This window comes from Mytilus californianus, unplaced genomic scaffold, assembly GCF_021869535.1.
Source record: "Mytilus californianus isolate M0D057914Y unplaced genomic scaffold, xbMytCali1.0.p SCAF_7, whole genome shotgun sequence".
Lineage (NCBI taxonomy): Eukaryota > Metazoa > Mollusca > Bivalvia > Mytilida > Mytilidae > Mytilus > Mytilus californianus.
Genome location: NW_026262723.1, coordinates 11,641,263 through 11,664,591, shown reverse-complemented (window position 1 = coordinate 11,664,591; position 23,329 = coordinate 11,641,263). Strand labels below are relative to the sequence as shown.

The 23,329-nt window shown below is 31.2% G+C and overlaps 1 protein-coding gene and 1 long non-coding RNA gene across 2 annotated transcripts; both read right to left on the bottom strand.

Moving 5' to 3' along the window:
- Positions 1–297: 297 nt before the first annotated feature.
- LOC127708345 (uncharacterized) lies at positions 298–23,022 on the bottom strand. Its single transcript, XM_052213204.1, has 3 exons — positions 23,002–23,022; positions 2,993–3,317; positions 298–869 (listed from the first exon to the last, which is right to left on the bottom strand). Exons 2-3 carry the CDS (start codon positions 3,315–3,317, stop codon positions 373–375), a joined length of 822 nt encoding a protein of 273 aa, XP_052069164.1. The 5' UTR covers positions 23,002–23,022; the 3' UTR covers positions 298–372.
- LOC127708350 (uncharacterized) lies at positions 16,885–22,026 on the bottom strand. Its single transcript, XR_007985246.1, has 3 exons — positions 21,694–22,026; positions 18,496–18,581; positions 16,885–17,348 (listed from the first exon to the last, which is right to left on the bottom strand). It is a non-coding gene; the product is annotated as an uncharacterized LOC127708350 (long non-coding RNA).
- Positions 23,023–23,329: the final 307 nt, after the last annotated feature.

Here is a 23,329-nt window from a genome sequence, read left to right as displayed (position 1 = left end):
GATGTTTGGCGCCAAACCTACGGGTTTTACGGTACCTGATGAAGCTCCCACGGCACCTGTGGATAGGCATGATCTATGTACTGATGAGAACAGCCAAAAGCGTTTGTCTCTTTTTGCCCAGCACGATTTAATAATAAAAATCGAAAATACAAAACTGCACGTGAACAAGGAACAACTTATGGCCGAGTCACCAGTATTTGAGAAAATGTTTACGTCAGACTTTAAAGAAAAGGATAAACAGGAAATAGAATTGGATGGAAAAGACCTGAACAGTTTTGTTGACTTTCTGAGGTGCATAAAAAAAAATTGATGTAAAATCACCATGAGCTGATATACATTATTTACTAATCATATCAAATTTGACCATTTAGGTTAATTTGTCTGCATGAATGGTTTAAGTTGAACGGATAGATCTCTTTGTTGTGAACCACCAAACGAAAAACCACCGGCAGAAGGGACAGTAGACACTGATTGTAACTGCGATGGAGATGGCACTGGCTGATCATAAAATTTATAAAAGTCAACACTTTCCGATGTGTGATTAAGATGACCTGTAGATTTTAAAACTGCATCGATGTCGCTCCAACGCTTTAAAGCAATTTTCATTCTAGTTTCAGAAGTAATTTCATCAAATTTTGGATTTTTTACAAATTTGTCAAACGATTTCCTGGAGGCAATGGTTATAGATTCCTCCAAGAACGATGGTAGTTGATAGAGCTCTGCTTGTAATATGTTCGTGATTATTTGCTCAGAAGTAATTTTATCTCCAATAACTTTGCTCTTCTCTGCAAGAAACTCATCAGCTTTTCGTAGTGTGTTTGACGTTTGATATTCATCTGCCAGAGGAATCACCGAGTGAACTGTTTTATCTATAAAAAAAACAAGATAAATTTTGATGTAGGCTTTTGTAAATATTATGTGTCTGTTTGTTTTGTTCACGCATCGTTGTCATTATAATGAAATTTGATGCGACTGTCATACAAGTGAGAGGTTTAGCTAGCTATAAAACCAGGTTTAATCCACGATTTTCTACATAAGAAAATGCCTGTACCAAGTCAGGAATATGACAGCTGTTATCCATTCGTTTGATGTGTTTGTTCTTTTGATTTTGCCATTTGATTTGGGGACTTTCCTTTTTGAATTTTTCTCGGAGTTCAGTATTTTTGTGATTTTACTTTTTGCAACGAGAAAGGTGACAACAAAACAGTGTTAGACAATATCGCGTCTGAAGACAAAATATAAATGAAGGTCCCTGGAACTTTCGTCTGAATTTTTAATAAGCCAACCAAGTAGTGATAGATTACTGAACATTTCATATGTTAATAAAATGGAGTTTAATGCGACTGTCATACAAGTGAGAGGATTAGCTAGCTATAAAACCAGGTTTAAAACCCTCACGGGTAGTCAACCACCATCGTCTGTTTAATATAATACATACTGTTAACTTAATTGCATAGTGGTACAACTAAGCTGAACATTGAAAATGGAAGCTGTATAGCTGATGTGGGTAGAGAATTACGATTATGCAAATGTTGTAATATGTTATTGTTGAAAACGAATACCATATTTTAATAATATGCCCAGTCTACATATAAATTAGACCATATTGTTTGCCAAAATGTCATTGTTAATGGCCAAACGCTACTAAAGTACAGTATTAACCTAAATTAACGTCCATTTCGCTAATACAGAAACTGTATAATTGCTTTTATTAATTAACTACACTGTTATTGGACTAAATATGATGAAAACTGCCTATGCAATATAAAGGTGTCTACTCGGCCAATACAGAATAACTCGGCCAATATAGATTTTTTTCTGTATTGGCCGAGTTCTGATCCGGCCAATACAGGATTTCGGAACGTCTCTAGTTTTTAGATCGAAAGTCACGATAAACACAAACTGAAAGTAAACAGTTGTTTGGAAGACGCAGTTTTCATTTACTCACCATAAACATGCTGAAACGTTCAGTAAGGCATATATTTCAGGCTTAAGACGGTCACATTCATTTAAAAAGCATTTTGAAAGCAGACGATGGAATTATTTCAGGTTTGGGAAACGAATAGATTATCACAAAGTTCATTTCTTGTCGACCTCATAATTTCACGATGGTACAAATCGATTTACTGTTTACTTTCGCTTCTCATGTTTTGTAAACTGTCATTTATTTTTAAACCCGAACCAGGCATATGCATTCTGGAAGGGTGACCTGTAATTGTGCAAATCTTCGTTCTTTCAGTTTGGTCAGTTGGCTTATGGATAGTTGTATCATTTTCAACTCCTACATTATTTTTTCAGTTTGTTTCTGCATAACACATGCAATGGCAGTACCTTTCCAATTACTATTTATGTGTTGTGTCTAAATTTAAATTGAAACACTTTATAGTGACTGGAAAGGGTAGAAAAATTCATCAGATGAGAAAATGCTGAAGACACCTGGAAACAACACCAGATCATTAGATAGAGCATCTTATAAAAAGAAACTGAGATTTGGATAGTTCCACTTCAAGGTAAAAATGTTTATCTCTTGTGAAATGAAATAAAAAAAATATTGTAACACTGTAGTTAATTAATAAAGATACTATTACGTGTATTTCTGTATTGGCCTTGTTATTGGTCCTCGGCCAGCTGTATTTGCCTTCGGCTTCGCCTCAGGCCAATACAGCAAGCCTCGGACCAATAACAAGGCCAATACAGAAATACTCACGTAATAATATCATAATAATCAGTAGGTCAATCAGATCACATATTATAAAAATGAGAAGATGTCGTCAGATTGCCAATGAGACATCTCTCTACAAAAAACCAAATGACAAAGAAACAACTATAGCATACTAGTAGTTAAAGATTTCTACGATAATGTATTAATTCATGCATTCAATGACTACCCAACCTCCCCCTTTTTTTGATATTTAGCAGCAAAATAAAAATAATAATGCACAGCATTGGTAAACACCATAATACAGTCTATGAGAGAAAGAGAGAGGGTTACCTGTTAATTTTTCATCAATTCCTGGTAAAGTGCACCTCAGAAAGTCAACAAAACTGTTCAGGTCTTTTCCTTCCAATTCTATTTCCTGTTTATCCTTTTCTTTAAAGTCTGACGTAAACATTTTCTCAAATACTGGTGACTCGGCCATAAGTTGTTCCTTGTTCACGTGCAGTTTTGTATTTTCGATTTTTATTATTAAATCGTGCTGGGCAAAAAGAGACAAACGCTTTTGGCTGTTCTCATCAGTACATAGATCATGCCTATCCACAGGTGCCGTGGGAGCTTCATCAGGTACCGTAAAACCCGTAGGTTTGGCGCCAAACATCTGAAAAGACAAAAATTGATTGTCATACGAAGTATGTAAACAGATGTAAAACATACACAGTGAACGATAAAAAAGTTTTTTCGATACTGAATATGAACGATTTTTAATTTTACCTAGAAATTCATGTTTGTTTTTCAAATACTCTGTTATACAAAAGATGATTTTTACTCGTTTGAGGAATTTCATATTTATCAAGTGTTGGGCTTTTTATTTTTATTACTATAATACTGTGTGGATTTGCTCTTTGTTGAAGGCTATATGGTGACATTTATTGCCTTAACCCTTTCCACTCGTCCTTTGAATTCTCGTGAAAAATATCTACTTGGCAACCATACCACCTCTCCTTTCTTTTATGATGAGTGTTTGTTTTGATGATAAATATATATTTTGAAGATACACTTGCGTTCTTGTATAAACTGAAATTTATAGAAAATCAAAAGGGAGCTCATGTCAATAGATATAAACATTCACAAAAGTTTCATGAACATTTGCGAAATCGTTTATGAGTTTTGTCCGACATGTTAATGACGACGCACGGACGGACGGACGGTCGGACTACGGTATGACATAACTCGTCCCATAAACGGGCGGGTAAAAAAAAAACATATTATCTTATTTTTTTGCATTTGCAGTAGTACACACACAGTTGATTCCTCTACCCTTTTCGGACAAAATGAAAGATTAAGTCCAACTTAGTTTCATAAAAAAAGAATGGCCAACATAGATGTAAATAACACGATTTAGAAACAAATTCTCAATAAAAAATGATTCATAATGGACTTCGGGAAGTCTGTCTTACGTCTTGACGACGTGTTCCTTTATTTAATATTATATTTAGGATTTGAAACAGATTCCTTAAAGCTTCTCACATCCGGTGATTAAATCGATTTATTGATTGATTGATTGGTGGTTTACGCCACTTTCAGTACTATTGTGCTATTTCGTGCCGGAAAAGAACCACCGACCTTTGTGACTAGGAAAACTGACAATCCTAGTCATGTTCACTCCGCATCCGCCACGTGCGGTATTCAAACTCACAATCTTAGAGTTGACTGGGTAGTGATACGGTAGTTCGACAATTGATGCTTCTTTGCCACCAATGCCCTTAAACGTGGGAAAAGAACTAGCATTTTATTCAACTTACGTTTCGCCATTATAGATGTTTCCGAGGCGGATTTAGGAGGGGGAGGTGGGGCCTGGTCCACTGTGTTTAATCTCACTACATAATTGCAAAATACAGTGACTATGTTAAAAGGCACTAGGTCCATCCCAGGCTTACACTGTAACATTATAAAACTGCAGATGGTGTTATTAAGGTTCACGTGGACCCTTAATTTGGTTCATAGGCTGCGTTTGCACCTCAAAATTTACTTCCGAGTACAGACTGTCCATCTTTTAAAGTTTTAAGGCATAGCATGTCCTAGATAACTTAAATTCAAATGCATTTTATGTTTAAGTAAATTTAAACTCAACTGGATTTTGCAGTGCACTTTTTTCGTTCCTGCAGAAGATGATAGTTGTTTTGTTTTATACAGTTGAGTTTCACTTGATATGGTCCATTCAGGGAAAACGGTACTATTACATTTTCCCAGCATTAGGCTGGCCTTTTGTGTACCCAAGGCAGGTGAAGGAAGTCAAATTAGGAGCGCTGTGATTGGATGTAAGGGTACAATATATTTTTTTTATTTATCTATGAATAACTGCAGTGTGTATATTTACAATATAAATTTTAAAACCTATTGAAATATTTTCTAGAGAATTATTCGAAAAGGCTTCCAAAATTTCATAAATTTGGTGTAAAATGACGATGGGCATGGATAAAATAAACAAGCTCCGTTGGAAATTGGTCATGATACTATTTGGCTTCAATTTTTAAAATAGAATAATAAAGTTCTAACACCACACATAACTGTTTTATCCAGGTTTTTATTATAAAAAGTGGTAAATTTAGAAAATGTTAGTATTGTCGCCTATGGCAGAATAAATAGTACCGTTTTCCCTATACTCAAGATAGCAAGGGAAATTAAAATCAATCAGACTTCAGTCATATTTTACTATTTTGAAGCATTTGATAAGTACATTTGATTTTTATCACAAAGAATAGAATTTTTTAACTGAGAACAATACTGTGTTGAGAAAAGTGCTGAGTCATAATAATAAGTCAAATTGATGGGTACTGATATAAAACTTTATTCTAGGATTTCAATATTAACTATATTGTATAAAATGCACCAAACTATAGTTCTTTTGTAGTTGTTTTCACCTTTCGCAATGATTAATTCAATTGAAAACACCAGAATTCAAGTCACGACAAATATTTTTAACTGAAATATTTGCCTCTTTTGCTGTGTAATTCCCTAAATCATGTATCACTTGGGTATTTCTCTAGACATAATCTATTAAAATGGCAAATTGTCGGGTTTAGTACTTACTGTTTATGGGGTTAGGCAATATTTGGTCATACTAGAAGCATTTTCAGTGTTGAAATTGTCCATTTAAGAAAAAAGAGGCCCACTTGAGGCTAAATGTAGATAGAATTTATGCTATCCTGTGTAACAAATTGATCACATTCTTGGCAATTCATGCAGCAAATATTTCAATAGTGCTTCATTTTGTAGTTTCTATCATTTATTATATCAGGCATATATTATTTTTCATTTTATTCTGTTTGAAAGGACTTTTGTTGGAAATCAATACTCCCAAGGGACATAATTCTACTTTTTCATAGATTAATACAGGCAACAAAGACAACTTTACAGCTGAGTATTTTGCATATTTAATGTTTTAAGTGTCTAATATCTTTGTTTTTATCATCTCAAGACAGAAGAATGGATTTTATAACAAGCTCTGAAATTTTGAACCACAATATGGCATATACTAAAACATGGAATGGAGATTAGTATGAAAAATCTTGAATTTGTACTTATGTTGTAAATTTTGGATAAAATGAATACAAATTGAATGGAATTGTCATTTTTATCTGTTTAAATGGAACTGTTTATATTTTTTTTTTAAAGATAAGATATGATTGAATACAGGTTGTTTATTAAGCCTTTATGAAAGAAGTAGAGAAAGAGGTAAACCAGCATGTAGGGGTGGGGACATAAAATGATCCATGTTTCTTTAAGTAATGGGGACATACAAGTATTTATTATAGCCAAGGTTTTCACAATAACCCAGTATTGCATTAATGGTGTCATAAGAATTCTTTATATCTTAATGTCACAGTATAGGGAAAACGGTACTATTACATTTTCCCAGCATTAGGTTGGCCTTTTGTGTACCCAAGGCAGGTGAAGGAAGTCAAATTAGGAGCGCTGTGATTGGATGTAAGGGTACAATATATTTTTTTATTTATCTATGAATAACTGCAGTGTGTATATTTACAATATAAATTTTAAAACCTATTGAAATATTTTCTAGAGAATTATTCGAAAAGGCTTCCAAAATTTCATAAATTTGGTGTAAAATGACGGTGGGCATGGATAAAATAAACAAGCTCCGTTGGAAATTGGTCATGATACTATTTGGCTTCAATTTTTAAAATAGAATAATAAAGTTCTAACACCACACATAACTGTTTTATCCAGGTTTTTATTATAAAAAGTGGTAAATTTAGAAAATGTTAGTATTGTCGCCTATGGCAGAATAAATAGTACCGTTTTCCCTATACTCAAGATAGCAAGGGAAATTAAAATCAATCAGACTTCAGTCATATTTTACTATTTTGAAGCATTTGATAAGTACATTTGATTTTTATCACAAAGAATAGAATTTTTTAACTGAGAACAATACTGTGTTGAGAAAAGTGCTGAGTCATAATAATAAGTCAAATTGATGGGTACTGATATAAAACTTTATTCTAGGATTTCAATATTAACTATATTGTATAAAATGCACCAAACTATAGTTCTTTTGTAGTTGTTTTCACCTTTCGCAATGATTAATTCAATTGAAAACACCAGAATTCAAGTCACGACAAATATTTTTAACTGAAATATTTGCCTCTTTTGCTGTGTAATTCCCTAAATCATGTATCACTTGGGTATTTCTCTAGACATAATCTATTAAAATGGCAAATTGTCGGGTTTAGTACTTACTGTTTATGGGGTTAGGCAATATTTGGTCATACTAGAAGCATTTTCAGTGTTGAAATTGTCCATTTAAGAAAAAAGAGGCCCACTTGAGGCTAAATGTAGATAGAATTTATGCTATCCTGTGTAACAAATTGATCACATTCTTGGCAATTCATGCAGCAAATATTTCAATAGTGCTTCATTTTGTAGTTTCTATCATTTATTATATCAGGCATATATTATTTTTCATTTTATTCTGTTTGAAAGGACTTTTGTTGGAAATCAATACTCCCAAGGGACATAATTCTACTTTTTCATAGATTAATACAGGCAACAAAGACAACTTTACAGCTGAGTATTTTGCATATTTAATGTTTTAAGTGTCTAATATCTTTGTTTTTATCATCTCAACACAGAAGAATGGATTTTATAACAAGCTCTGAAATTTTGAACCACAATATGGCATATACTAAAACATGGAATAGAGATTAGTATGAGAAATCTTGAATTTGTACTTATGTTGTAAATTTTGGATAAAATGAATACAAATTGAATGGAATTGTCATTTTTATCTGTTTAAATGGAACTGTTTATATTTTTTTTTTAAAGATAAGATATGATTGAATACAGGTTGTTTATTAAGCCTTTATGAAAGAAGTAGAGAAAGAGGTAAACCAGCATGTAGGGGTGGGGACATAAAATGATCCATGTTTCTTTAAGTAATGGGGACATACAAGTATTTATTATAGCCAAGGTTTTCACAATAACCCAGTATTGCATTAATGGTGTCATAAGAATTCTTTATATCTTAATGTCACAGTATAGGGAAAACGGTACTATTACATTTTCCCAGCATTAGGTTGGCCTTTTGTGTACCCAAGGCAGGTGAAGGAAGTCAAATTAGGAGCGCTGTGATTGGATGTAAGGGTACAATATATTTTTTTATTTATCTATGAATAACTGCAGTGTGTATATTTACAATATAAATTTTAAAACCTATTGAAATATTTTCTAGAGAATTATTCGAAAAGGCTTCCAAAATTTCATAAATTTGGTGTAAAATGACGGTGGGCATGGATAAAATAAACAAGCTCCGTTGGAAATTGGTCATGATACTATTTGGCTTCAATTTTTAAAATAGAATAATAAAGTTCTAACACCACACATAACTGTTTTATCCAGGTTTTTATTATAAAAAGTGGTAAATTTAGAAAATGTTAGTATTGTCGCCTATGGCAGAATAAATAGTACCGTTTTCCCTATACTCAAGATAGCAAGGGAAATTAAAATCAATCAGACTTCAGTCATATTTTACTATTTTGAAGCATTTGATAAGTACATTTGATTTTTATCACAAAGAATAGAATTTTTTAACTGAGAACAATACTGTGTTGAGAAAAGTGCTGAGTCATAATAATAAGTCAAATTGATGGGTACTGATATAAAACTTTATTCTAGGATTTCAATATTAACTATATTGTATAAAATGCACCAAACTATAGTTCTTTTGTAGTTGTTTTCACCTTTCGCAATGATTAATTCAATTGAAAACACCAGAATTCAAGTCACGACAAATATTTTTAACTGAAATATTTGCCTCTTTTGCTGTGTAATTCCCTAAATCATGTATCACTTGGGTATTTCTCTAGACATAATCTATTAAAATGGCAAATTGTCGGGTTTAGTACTTACTGTTTATGGGGTTAGGCAATATTTGGTCATACTAGAAGCATTTTCAGTGTTGAAATTGTCCATTTAAGAAAAAAGAGGCCCACTTGAGGCTAAATGTAGATAGAATTTATGCTATCCTGTGTAACAAATTGATCACATTCTTGGCAATTCATGCAGCAAATATTTCAATAGTGCTTCATTTTGTAGTTTCTATCATTTATTATATCAGGCATATATTATTTTTCATTTTATTCTGTTTGAAAGGACTTTTGTTGGAAATCAATACTCCCAAGGGACATAATTCTACTTTTTCATAGATTAATACAGGCAACAAAGACAACTTTACAGCTGAGTATTTTGCATATTTAATGTTTTAAGTGTCTAATATCTTTGTTTTTATCATCTCAACACAGAAGAATGGATTTTATAACAAGCTCTGAAATTTTGAACCACAATATGGCATATACTAAAACATGGAATAGAGATTAGTATGAAAAATCTTGAATTTGTACTTATGTTGTAAATTTTGGATAAAATGAATACAAATTGAATGGAATTGTCATTTTTATCTGTTTAAATGGAACTGTTTATATTTTTTTTTTAAAGATAAGATATGATTGAATACAGGTTGTTTATTAAGCCTTTATGAAAGAAGTAGAGAAAGAGGTAAACCAGCATGTAGGGGTGGGGACATAAAATGATCCATGTTTCTTTAAGTAATGGGGACATACAAGTATTTATTATAGCCAAGGTTTTCACAATAACCCAGTATTGCATTAATGGTGTCATAAGAATTCTTTATATCTTAATGTCACAGTATAGGGAAAACGGTACTATTACATTTTCCCAGCATTAGGTTGGCCTTTTGTGTACCCAAGGCAGGTGAAGGAAGTCAAATTAGGAGCGCTGTGATTGGATGTAAGGGTACAATATATTTTTTTATTTATCTATGAATAACTGCAGTGTGTATATTTACAATATAAATTTTAAAACCTATTGAAATATTTTCTAGAGAATTATTCGAAAAGGCTTCCAACATTTCATAAATTTGGTGTAAAATGACGGTGGGCATGGATAAAATAAACAAGCTCCGTTGGAAATTGGTCATGATACTATTTGGCTTCAATTTTTAAAATAGAATAATAAAGTTCTAACACCACACATAACTGTTTTATCCAGGTTTTTATTATAAAAAGTGGTAAATTTAGAAAATGTTAGTATTGTCGCCTATGGCAGAATAAATAGTACCGTTTTCCCTATACTCAAGATAGCAAGGGAAATTAAAATCAATCAGACTTCAGTCATATTTTACTATTTTGAAGCATTTGATAAGTACATTTGATTTTTATCACAAAGAATAGAATTTTTTAACTGAGAACAATACTGTGTTGAGAAAAGTGCTGAGTCATAATAATAAGTCAAATTGATGGGTACTGATATAAAACTTTATTCTAGGATTTCAATATTAACTATATTGTATAAAATGCACCAAACTATAGTTCTTTTGTAGTTGTTTTCACCTTTCGCAATGATTAATTCAATTGAAAACACCAGAATTCAAGTCACGACAAATATTTTTAACTGAAATATTTGCCTCTTTTGCTGTGTAATTCCCTTAATCATGTATCACTTGGGTATTTCTCTAGACATAATCTATTAAAATGGCAAATTGTCGGGTTTAGTACTTACTGTTTATGGGGTTAGGCAATATTTGGTCATACTAGAAGCATTTTCAGTGTTGAAATTGTCCATTTAAGAAAAAAGAGGCCCACTTGAGGCTAAATGTAGATAGAATTTATGCTATCCTGTGTAACAAATTGATCACATTCTTGGCAATTCATGCAGCAAATATTTCAATAGTGCTTCATTTTGTAGTTTCTATCATTTATTATATCAGGCATATATTATTTTTCATTTTATTCTGTTTGAAAGGACTTTTGTTGGAAATCAATACTCCCAAGGGACATAATTCTACTTTTTCATAGATTAATACAGGCAACAAAGACAACTTTACAGCTGAGTATTTTGCATATTTAATGTTTTAAGTGTCTAATATCTTTGTTTTTATCATCTCAAGACAGAAGAATGGATTTTATAACAAGCTCTGAAATTTTGAACCACAATATGGCATATACTAAAACATGGAATGGAGATTAGTATGAAAAATCTTGAATTTGTACTTATGTTGTAAATTTTGGATAAAATGAATACAAATTGAATGGAATTGTCATTTTTATCTGTTTAAATGGAACTGTTTATATATTTTTTTTAAAGATAAGATATGATTGAATACAGGTTGTTTATTAAGCCTTTATGAAAGAAGTAGAGAAAGAGGTAAACCAGCATGTAGGGGTGGGGACATAAAATGATCCATGTTTCTTTAAGTAATGGGGACATACAAGTATTTATTATAGCCAAGGTTTTCACAATAACCCAGTATTGCATTAATGGTGTCATAAGAATTCTTTATATCTTACTGTCACAGTATAGGGAAAACGGTACTATTACATTTTCCCAGCATTAGGTTGGCCTTTTGTGTACCCAAGGCAGGTGAAGGAAGTCAAATTAGGAGCGCTGTGATTGGATGTAAGGGTACAATATATTTTTTTATTTATCTATGAATAACTGCAGTGTGTATATTTACAATATAAATTTTAAAACCTATTGAAATATTTTCTAGAGAATTATTCGAAAAGGCTTCCAAAATTTCATAAATTTGGTGTAAAATGACGGTGGGCATGGATAAAATAAACAAGCTCCGTTGGAAATTGGTCATGATACTATTTGGCTTCAATTTTTAAAATAGAATAATAAAGTTCTAACACCACACATAACTGTTTTATCCAGGTTTTTATTATAAAAAAAGGTAAATTTAGAAAATGTTAGTATTGTCGCCTATGGCAGAATAAATAGTACCGTTTTCCCTATACTCAAGATAGCAAGGGAAATCAAAATCAATCAGACTTCAGTCATATTTTACTATTTTGAAGCATTTGATAAGTACATTTGATTTTTATCACAAAGAATAGAATTTTTTAACTGAGAACAATACTGTGTTGAGAAAAGTGCTGAGTCATAATAATAAGTCAAATTGATGGGTACTGATATAAAACTTTATTCTAGGATTTCAATATTAACTATATTGTATAAAATGCACCAAACTATAGTTCTTTTGTAGTTGTTTTCACCTTTCGCAATGATTAATTCAATTGAAAACACCAGAATTCAAGTCACGACAAATATTTTTAACTGAAATATTTGCCTCTTTTGCTGTGTAATTCCCTAAATCATGTATCACTTGGGTATTTCTCTAGACATAATCTATTAAAATGGCAAATTGTCGGGTTTAGTACTTACTGTTTATGGGGTTAGGCAATATTTGGTCATACTAGAAGCATTTTCAGTGTTGAAATTGTCCATTTAAGAAAAAAGAGGCCCACTTGAGGCTAAATGTAGATAGAATTTATGCTATCCTGTGTAACAAATTGATCACATTCTTGGCAATTCATGCAGCAAATATTTCAATAGTGCTTCATTTTGTAGTTTCTATCATTTATTATATCAGGCATATATTATTTTTCATTTTATTCTGTTTGAAAGGACTTTTGTTGGAAATCAATACTCCCAAGGGACATAATTCTACTTTTTCATAGATTAATACAGGCAACAAAGACAACTTTACAGCTGAGTATTTTGCATATTTAATGTTTTAAGTGTCTAATATCTTTGTTTTTATCATCTCAAGACAGAAGAATGGATTTTATAACAAGCTCTGAAATTTTGAACCACAATATGGCATATACTAAAACATGGAATGGAGATTAGTATGAAAAATCTTGAATTTGTACTTATGTTGTAAATTTTGGATAAAATGAATACAAATTGAATGGAATTGTCATTTTTATCTGTTTAAATGGAACTGTTTATATTTTTTTTTTTAAAGATAAGATATGATTGAATACAGGTTGTTTATTAAGCCTTTATGAAAGAAGTAGAGAAAGAGGTAAACCAGCATGTAGGGGTGGGGACATAAAATGATCCATGTTTCTTTAAGTAATGGGGACATACAAGTATTTATTATAGCCAAGGTTTTCACAATAACCCAGTATTGCATTAATGGTGTCATAAGAATTCTTTATATCTTAATGTCACAGTATAGGGAAAACGGTACTATTACATTTTCCCAGCATTAGGTTGGCCTTTTGTGTACCCAAGGCAGGTGAAGGAAGTCAAATTAGGAGCGCTGTGATTGGATGTAAGGGTACAATATATTTTTTTATTTATCTATGAATAACTGCAGTGTGTATATTTACAATATAAATTTTAAAACCTATTGAAATATTTTCTAGAGAATTATTCGAAAAGGCTTCCAAAATTTCATAAATTTGGTGTAAAATGACGGTGGGCATGGATAAAATAAACAAGCTCCGTTGGAAATTGGTCATGATACTATTTGGCTTCAATTTTTAAAATAGAATAATAAAGTTCTAACACCACACATAACTGTTTTATCCAGGTTTTTATTATAAAAAGTGGTAAATTTAGAAAATGTTAGTATTGTCGCCTATGGCAGAATAAATAGTACCGTTTTCCCTATACTCAAGATAGCAAGGGAAATCAAAATCAATCAGACTTCAGTCATATTTTACTATTTTGAAGCATTTGATAAGTACATTTGATTTTTATCACAAAGAATAGAATTTTTTAACTGAGAACAATACTGTGTTGAGAAAAGTGCTGAGTCATAATAATAAGTCAAATTGATGGGTACTGATATAAAACTTTATTCTAGGATTTCAATATCAACTATATTGTATAAAATGCACCAAACTATAGTTCTTTTGTAGTTGTTTTCACCTTTCGCAATGATTAATTCAATTGAAAACACCAGAATTCAAGTCACGACAAATATTTTTAACTGAAATATTTGCCTCTTTTGCTGTGTAATTCCCTAAATCATGTATCACTTGGGTATTTCTCTAGACATAATCTATTAAAATGGCAAATTGTCGGGTTTAGTACTTACTGTTTATGGGGTTAGGCAATATTTGGTCATACTAGAAGCATTTTCAGTGTTGAATTGTCCATTTAAGAAAAAAGAGGCCCACTTGAGGCTAAATGTAGATAGAATTTATGCTATCCTGTGTAACAAATTGATCACATTCTTGGCAATTCATGCAGCAAATATTTCAATAGTGCTTCATTTTGTAGTTTCTATCATTTATTATATCAGGCATATATTATTTTTCATTTTATTCTGTTTGAAAGGACTTTTGTTGGAAATCAATACTCCCAAGGGACATAATTCTACTTTTTCATAGATTAATACAGGCAACAAAGACAACTTTACAGCTGAGTATTTTGCATATTTAATGTTTTAAGTGTCTAATATCTTTGTTTTTATCATCTCAAGACAGAAGAATGGATTTTATAACAAGCTCTGAAATTTTGAACCACAATATGGCATATACTAAAACATGGAATGGAGATTAGTATGAAAAATCTTGAATTTGTACTTATGTTGTAAATTTTGGATAAAATGAATACAAATTGAATGGAATTGTCATTTTTATCTGTTTAAATGGAACTGTTTATATTTTTTTTTAAAAGATAAGATATGATTGAATACAGGTTGTTTTATTAAAGAAGTAAACCAGCATGTAGGGGTGGGGACATAAAATGATCCATGTTTCTTTAAGTAATGGGGACATACAAGTATTTATTATAGCCAAGGTTTTCACAATAACCCAGTATTACATTAATGGTGTCATAAGAATTCTTTATATATATTACGTAAGGGGCCGAAGGTATTCCACGGAAATTTTTTTGCTCCTACAAATCCATGTCAAATAGTAGTATAAAAGACGTTATCCAGAGTATAAGTATACTAAATAGTTGCCTACTAGGTAGATAGTTGAATTAAAGCTAGCTAGTTTTAATATTTTTGCAAATATACGGACAAAAACCCATATTGATGATGGCAAGTTCGGATATCAACAGTGCTGATGTCAGCCATATTAAAATCTTACCCGAGTCATACAAAAACGCAGTGAAAAATGGTCTGATGGCCGATAATCTGGTTGAAAACCCTATGAATCCAGATGATATTCTAGGTGCTGTTAAACCCGTTTTCCTGCTAGAGAAAGATCTGTTTGGTGATGTTAAACCAAACAAAAATCAGTTTCTAAACCATGTTGAACTTTATAAAGCTATCAATCATGTTGTTAATTCTAGTCACCTAAAAGGTTTGCAAAGGGTAAAAGGGATGTGGCGCATTTATCCCGACTCTGAACCTGACAGAGACACTTTAATAACAGAGGGACTGGTAGTAAGGAAAAAACTTTTGAAAATTTATACACACAATCCTAATTCAAAGGTATATGATCACGACAAACCTTATCACTGGCGTGTTAGAGTTAAGAACATCCCCTGCTCTGCTGAGGATGGACAGATTACGAGGGCGGTAGAAAATCTAGGAGGAATAGTCCACACATTAGACAGAGAGCGACTCAGAGTTGACGGTTTACTCACCAATTGCCAAACAGGTGACAGGATACTATACTGTGAACCTATGGAAAAAGAATTGGTAAATATATGGCTGTTTTGTTACACAAAGAGCAGAAAACTGATTCTTCTCAGCTCACATGTAACAAATGTCTGCAAACTGGGCACAGGCTCAGAGACTGTCCAAATCAATGGGTATGTACATCATGTAATAATCCCGGACATAAAAAAGCTGAGTGTCCCAATTTCGGGACCACAAGTGACAACGCCCAAGACCAGCCAGTCAATGTCAACAATAATGGCATACATGAACCAGAATCAGAAGATTTGACAAGTGAAGACGAGAATATAACTAAACATAAACAAACAAACACTACAAATATTGGAACCACTAATCAGTCTCCGTCTTTTTTAAAAGATTTCAATCTCACAAGCGCAAGTTTCAGCTATAATGCTTCAAATAAAAGTGATGCAGCTCATGATATGAATGAGCCTGAACACCAAGGCAATTCAGCAGCTAAACATAACAATGAAATTAAAAAAGCAAAAGCAAAAGCTAAAGCTAAAAAAAAGTCCGGCAAAAAAGACGGTCAACAACAACTGAATAAAGACAACGAGGAGAATCCTACTCAACCAACATTATTCTTTCACTTCCAAGGGAACGACAATGTTGGAACACCGGATGGTCGTAAAGACAAACGCCCAGCAACAACACCAACTGACCAAATTCATGAACGCACATCAAATATTCAGAAACCTAAGGGACCCTAACTATCAGCAATCACAACTAAATGTACATACACTTTATATACATTAAATAGTATAATTATCTAGCTAATTTCATGAACATTTGTATATATTTACTTTTTTTCTGTGTTTTTATTTACAGTGTAAAAAAAAAAGAAAAAAAAGAGCATTTTGCAATAAAAGATTGTATGTGTTCGATTGATGTTATGGTAAACATAAATAGTGTTTTCATTTTATGTTTTTTCATTGCTTTTACTCATTATGTAAAAAAACAAAAAAAAGAATATGATATAATATTAGATTATATGTGTTCGAATGATGATATTGAAAATGAAAATGGCTTATCTTCCATATTTTGTATCTGTGTTGATAAGAATAGTATACTAACCAATCAAAGAAAGGAATATGATACAACCTTGGATCATATGTTCTCAATTGACGATATAGAAATAGAAAATAGTGTAATGTTTAATTTAACTTATAGGTATGAGAGATTTTATTCTCAAAACATCAACAAAAATATTTGTCTGAAAGAACCAGCTAATTATAAAACAAGCAATAAACCTATGAAAAGAGAAATTTTTTAATTACTAGTAAACAAACGATCATTAGTTCTACTGTTCACTTCAATATGCTGCGTAAGTTTCATTCAGCTCATCATCAAAGCGTATTTATGCATTGATTGTATAAACGAATCTTCTTTTTTCTGCAATTTAAACAAGGATACATGGAAAGTATATCAACCACTAAATATTCCTACGAAATTGCACATATGGTACACAACTAGTACACCACCATATACCGCATCACACACGGGAAGTACGAAACTAAATACATTTATATATCTTTGCACCATATTATCCAGACACAAACACTCCTTAACTAGCTATGTTAATCCTTTTGACGTAGTATATTCACTACAGGTACAGATCAGTATTGTTTTAAAACACATGACACACACAGCTTTAAGTGAATATTCATAGTTATAATGTCGTTGAGTGCTCGAACAATCCTTACTGAACAATCCAAATATCTGAAAATAGAAAAAGTAATTTCTGAAAATCAATCTCCTATACACATACATGTACATTCTACACCTTTGAAAAAAGTAAAAACATACTTAAATCTATCAAGTTTACAGCACAAAGTAAGGTCAAAGAGAACTGTAGAACTGTATTATTGTAAAAACCAATATTTTTATGACACACATATATTATATACACTTATGTATGCCTACTATTATACTTTTAGTTGTATTGTATACAACAACTTAGAACAGTTAGTTAAGATATGATGTATATCTATGTAGAAATCTTTGCTAATACATGAATAGTTTCTAATTTAGATGAGTAATAATTTAAATATTTGCTCCTTGAACTGCCAAGGGTTAGGACAAAAAGAAAAAAGAGTTAGACTACATATCTGGTGTGAAAATCAAAAATGTGACATCCTGTTTATTCAAGAGTCCCATTTCATTGATAAAAACATAAATACAATAAACAGTGAAACTAAAAGTAAGATATACCACAGCTTTGGCAATTCCCAATCTAGAGGTGTTTCAATTTTAATTAAAGATAATATAAATCACAAAATAATAAATGAAACTAAAGATGAAGAGGGTAGGTTTATTTTAATTAATGTTGAACTTGATAATAACATCTTCACTTTAGTAAATGTATATGCACCAAATATACAAAGAAATAGAAATTCTTTCTTTAAAAAAATAAGCAACTTAATTGAGAATAACAGATTAGGTATTTTAATACTTGGAGGGGATATAAACGAAAGTCTGACTGAAAAAGTACGAGTACACAAAAATTTAATAAACCTGTAAATAGTTTAAAACAGTTAATAAAGAAACATAAGTTAATTGATATATGGAGAGAAGTTAACCCAAACAAAACACAGTTTACCTGGAGAAGGAAAAATAACTTTAGCATAGCAAGCAGGATAGATTATTTTCTTATCAGCTCTGACATAAGACCACATATTACAGCAGCAGATATTAGACCAGCTGCTATTTCTTACACTGATCATCAAGCAATTTCGTTAAAGTTACGACACAAAGCACAAAGCAGAGGCAGAGGTTTCTTTAAAATTAATAATAGTATACTGAACGACATACAATATCAAAATCTCATTAATAATTTGATTCAAACTTACAAACAAAAAATACTTACAAAGGCTTTAGATCCTCAAGTTAAGTGGGATGTTTTTAAAGCTGAAGTAAGGGACATAACCATAAAATACTGCAGGCAAAAACAAGCTGAAAATAAAAATGAAATAATTAAATTAGAACTGTCATTAAAAAATTGAATGAAAATGTAGAAAACTTCCAGGATAATAATGTTCAAAATAAAATAAACAATGTTGAGAAAAAACTAGAAAACCTTTACATAAATGAAGCAAAGGGAGCTCAGGTTAGATCGCGTGTAAAATGGACAGAAGAAGGAGAAAAAAACACAAAATTTTTTATAGGCCTTGAAAAATCCAGACAAACTCGTAAAAATATTTCTGCCCTTTCGAATGAAAAAGGAGAAACTATAACAGATTCATCTGAAATTCTAAAGTTAGAAAAAAACTTTTATGAAAACTTATATAAAAGTACAGATCCTAATGAAAATGAAATAAAAAAATATATAAAAGAAACAAAAGTAGATAAAACTCTTTCTCAGGAGGAAACTCAAAATCTAGAAGGGGAGCTTACTATAAATGAATGTACAGAAGCTATTAAATCCATGAAATTAAATAAATCACCAGGTATTGACGGGCTCAGTGTAGAATTTTATCGAACCTTCTGGACAAATTTAAAAGAAATTGTTGTAAAAGTATTTAACATATGCTATCAAAAAGAAGAAATGAGCACACTACAAAAAATAGGGGTAGTTTCTTTATTATATAAAAAAGGAAACCCTCTTCTTCTGGACAACTATAGACCAATTACTTTACTCAATGTTAACACAAAACTTATGGCATATTCTTTAGCATTACGTCTTAAGCCAATACTAACTAAAATTATCCATAGTGACCAAAATGGTTACATAAAAAATAGGTATATAGGTTTCAACATTCGTCAGATTCAAGACATAATAGACCATGCAGAATACTATAATATTGAAGGAGCATTGCTCTTCATAGATTTTTCCAAAGCTTTTGACTCATTGGAATGGCCATTTATGTATGAAGCACTAAAGAAATTTGGACTTCCAGATCTTTTTATAAAATGGGTTAAAACTCTGTATAAAGATATAAAAGGTTGTATGTTAAACAATGGGTGGGTCTCATCGTCATACAACATTAAGCGCGGTATTAGGCAAGGCTGCCCGTTAAGTTCCCTGATTTTTGTTATTGCCGTAGAAATTTTGTCCTGCAGAATAAGACAAGACACCAACATCAAAGGTTTTCAAATTAAGCTAGATACTAAAACACATAGTTTAAAGATCTCACAATTAGCTGACGACACAACACTTTTTCTAAAATCAAAAAATGAAGTATGTCACACTCTTAATATTATTGAAATCTTTGGAACACTATCAGGTTTAAAACTTAACAGATCAAAAACAGAGGGCATTTGGTTAGGAAAATTAAAACACTGTAAAGATAAGTTTGAAAACATAAAATGGAATAAAGGACCAATAAAAAGTCTAGGAGTTTATTTTGGAACAAATCGAGCTGAATGTGATAAGCTTAATACTGAAAAAATAATACAAAAATGTGACAAATTAATAAGTAATTGGAAAAAAAGAAATCTTACAATGATAGGTAAAATAACAATTGTAAAATCTCTTCTTATACCAAACCTTACATATTTGGCTTCAGTCACAAACCTACCACATGAATTTATTCAACAGTTTAAAACCCTTATTTATAATTTTATATGGGATGGTAAAAAAGAAAAAGTAAAACGAACCATATTAAGCAAAGATACTACTGATGGAGGTCTTAAGATGACAGATATAGACAATTATATAACTGCACTACAAATAGCATGGATTAAAAGACTAACTGCAGATAATTTTGCTAACTGGAAAGTGATTCCGACATTTTACTTAAATAAATTTGGTGCTAATTTCATGTTACTTTACATGAATCCAGATAACATTTACTCCATACAAAACCTACATAAAACTTTACCAAAATTCTACTTAGAAATTGTAAAATCCTGGTTCAAAGTACAAAATTTAAATAACACCAAACTCACGATGAATTTTAAAAACATTAGACAACAAATCTTATGGGGAAATAAAATGATAAAGTTTCAAGGAAAATGTTTAATTTTTATAAAATGGATAAAAAAAGGTATTATGTATGTTAATGATATTATTGACCAGAATAGTAACATCTCTCAAGATATAATATCTAATAAAATACCCTCAAAATCCAATTTAATGTTTGAAATTTCAAAAATTAAATACGCTATACCAAATGAATGGCTCAAGACACTTAAATCAGATCAATCAATAAAATCAAAAGTAAAAAATAAACTTAACCTTTGTATTAAGACAAAAGAAAAAAAAAAAATAACAAATTTACAAGCAATGGAAACAAAACAGATATACACACACATTAATAGTAGAAATGAAGACATACCTTCAGGTTTCTTAAAATGGAAACGTGTACTAAATTTAGATTCTTTAATCCCAATTAAATCAATGCTAAATTTCGTATTTACTTATTTAAAAGATAACAGATTAAAACTATTTAAATGGAAATTGTTGCATCATATCCTTCCTTGTAAACAACTGCTCTTTCAATGGAAGATAAAAGAAGACAGTAAATGTGACTTATGTAATGAAACAGAAGATTATAAACATTTTTTTCTGGAATGTCAATACTTTGAAGCTTTTTGGGAAAAGATCAAAATACTATTAAATAAAGTTAAAATTGGTCATCATATCCTAAACTACAGAAATCTCATAGTAGGATATAAAATCTGTGACATCAATTATTATGACATAAATCTTTTGGTAACACTCATTACATTTTCCATCCACAAGTGTACTCACATTTCAAATTATAAAACTACAAATCTTGATGTATATGCCCTGTTCAAAAAAGATTTTTTGAACTATTTAAATATTTCGACACTAACAGGAGTTAAACATGGTAACATTTTGAAAGAAATAAGCTTGTACATATAATTATTATTTTATGCATATATGTTATATGCTATATTTATTCAGCAATACATGTGTCTCATCATTATTTAATCTTTAGACCACGTGTTGTGGACTTCGTCATGATCATGATCAGTGATAAAACATTAAACCCCAATTATCCTAAAAGCATCCTTACTTTTTTTTTTTTTTAAATCACATATTCACAAATAACTAAACTGATATAAACACATCAATTCGCAACCAAGTATGTATACCTACATAATTAATAATAAGTACAAGCAGCTTCGCCAGTTAGCTTGCCTCCATCGTATGATCGTTGATCAACAGGTCATAACCAGGTCAACTAACATATACAGAGTCAAAGCGGTCCACGATTGTAATTTTTCCGGAAATTAATTTCTGAAGTAATCTGTTGTATTGATACATAGAATGTAAATCTAACAATTTATTATTATTAATGTACTGAGCAATCTCCCTGTTTGTTCAGTAAAACTAATCCTACAGGGGTGCCCTGTCAAATGCTGTAGACATGGTATTCATTATAACAGCAATAGTGCAATAAATCAGATTTTAGATAAAAAAAAAAAAAAAAAAGAATTCTTTATATCTTAATGTCACAGTATAGGGAAAACGGTACTATTACATTTTCCCAGCATTAGGTTGGCCTTTTGTGTACCCAAGGCAGGTGAAGGAAGTCAAATTAGGAGCGCTGTGATTGGATGTAAGGGTACAATATATTTTTTTATTTATCTATGAATAACTGCAGTGTGTATATTTACAATATAAATTTTAAAACCTATTGAAATATTTTCTAGAGAATTATTCGAAAAGGCTTCCAAAATTTCATAAATTTGGTGTAAAATGACGGTGGGCATGGATAAAATAAACAAGCTCCGTTGGAAATTGCTCATGATACTATTTGGCTTCAATTTTTAAAATAGAATAATAAAGTTCTAACACCACACATAACTGTTTTATCCAGGTTTTTATTATAAAAAGTGGTAAATTTAAAAAATGTTAGTATTGTCGCCTATGGCAGAATAAATAGTACCGTTTTCCCTATTCAGGTACACAGTTTAAATCACAAACTATCGTCAGGTATATCTATTGTCCCTATATTTTCCATGGCATTTCAATCATTACCCGTGGGGAAGTTCTGAGCTGAACTTCTCAAACCTCTTTCCCAACTTTGTTTATGCCTTCTGGAGGTATGAAAAAATTTTCACTGCAAAATCCAGTTAAATTTTCAATTTTCTAAAATATAAAATGTATACGAAATTTATCTATATAGAGCATGCTATGCCTTAACATTTTTCTAGATACTCAGGTTTGTCTTTACTCAAGAGTACTTTCACTGTGAAAATGCAGCCATTTTAGCCAAAGATTCCACGTGAACAACAGTAATTACTTCATTACAGCCATAGAAATTCCGGCATTGTTGACCTCTGTATCATGAAATATGACCGTAACAAAAATGTTTTTACTACACTTTTCAGAATGATTTTCCTCTGTGACTACTACAGCTAAACATGCTATAAAAATTATAAAATTCAAGGACAAAATCACCTGTGTCAATTTTGTTGTACCGGGAAGTAAAATTTGAAATGTTTCCGTAAACAAGCAAACAAAGGCTTTTCAAAAAAGCGTGCCGATCATTTCTATTGTGATGAGATTACTGAAAAATGATGTCAATTTGACAAGCAACAAAATACAAATCAAAGGACAAACTAAATTCAATTGAACAGCATTAATTAGAAAAATATGGTTGTTCGCTGTTCTCCAAATAGCAGAGCAAATTCGTGCAAGCTAGGGCATATGATATCATATCCAGAAATCAACGCCACTTTGCTTATTTTAATATTATACTAAAGAAATCGGATACGGGTTACGGAAA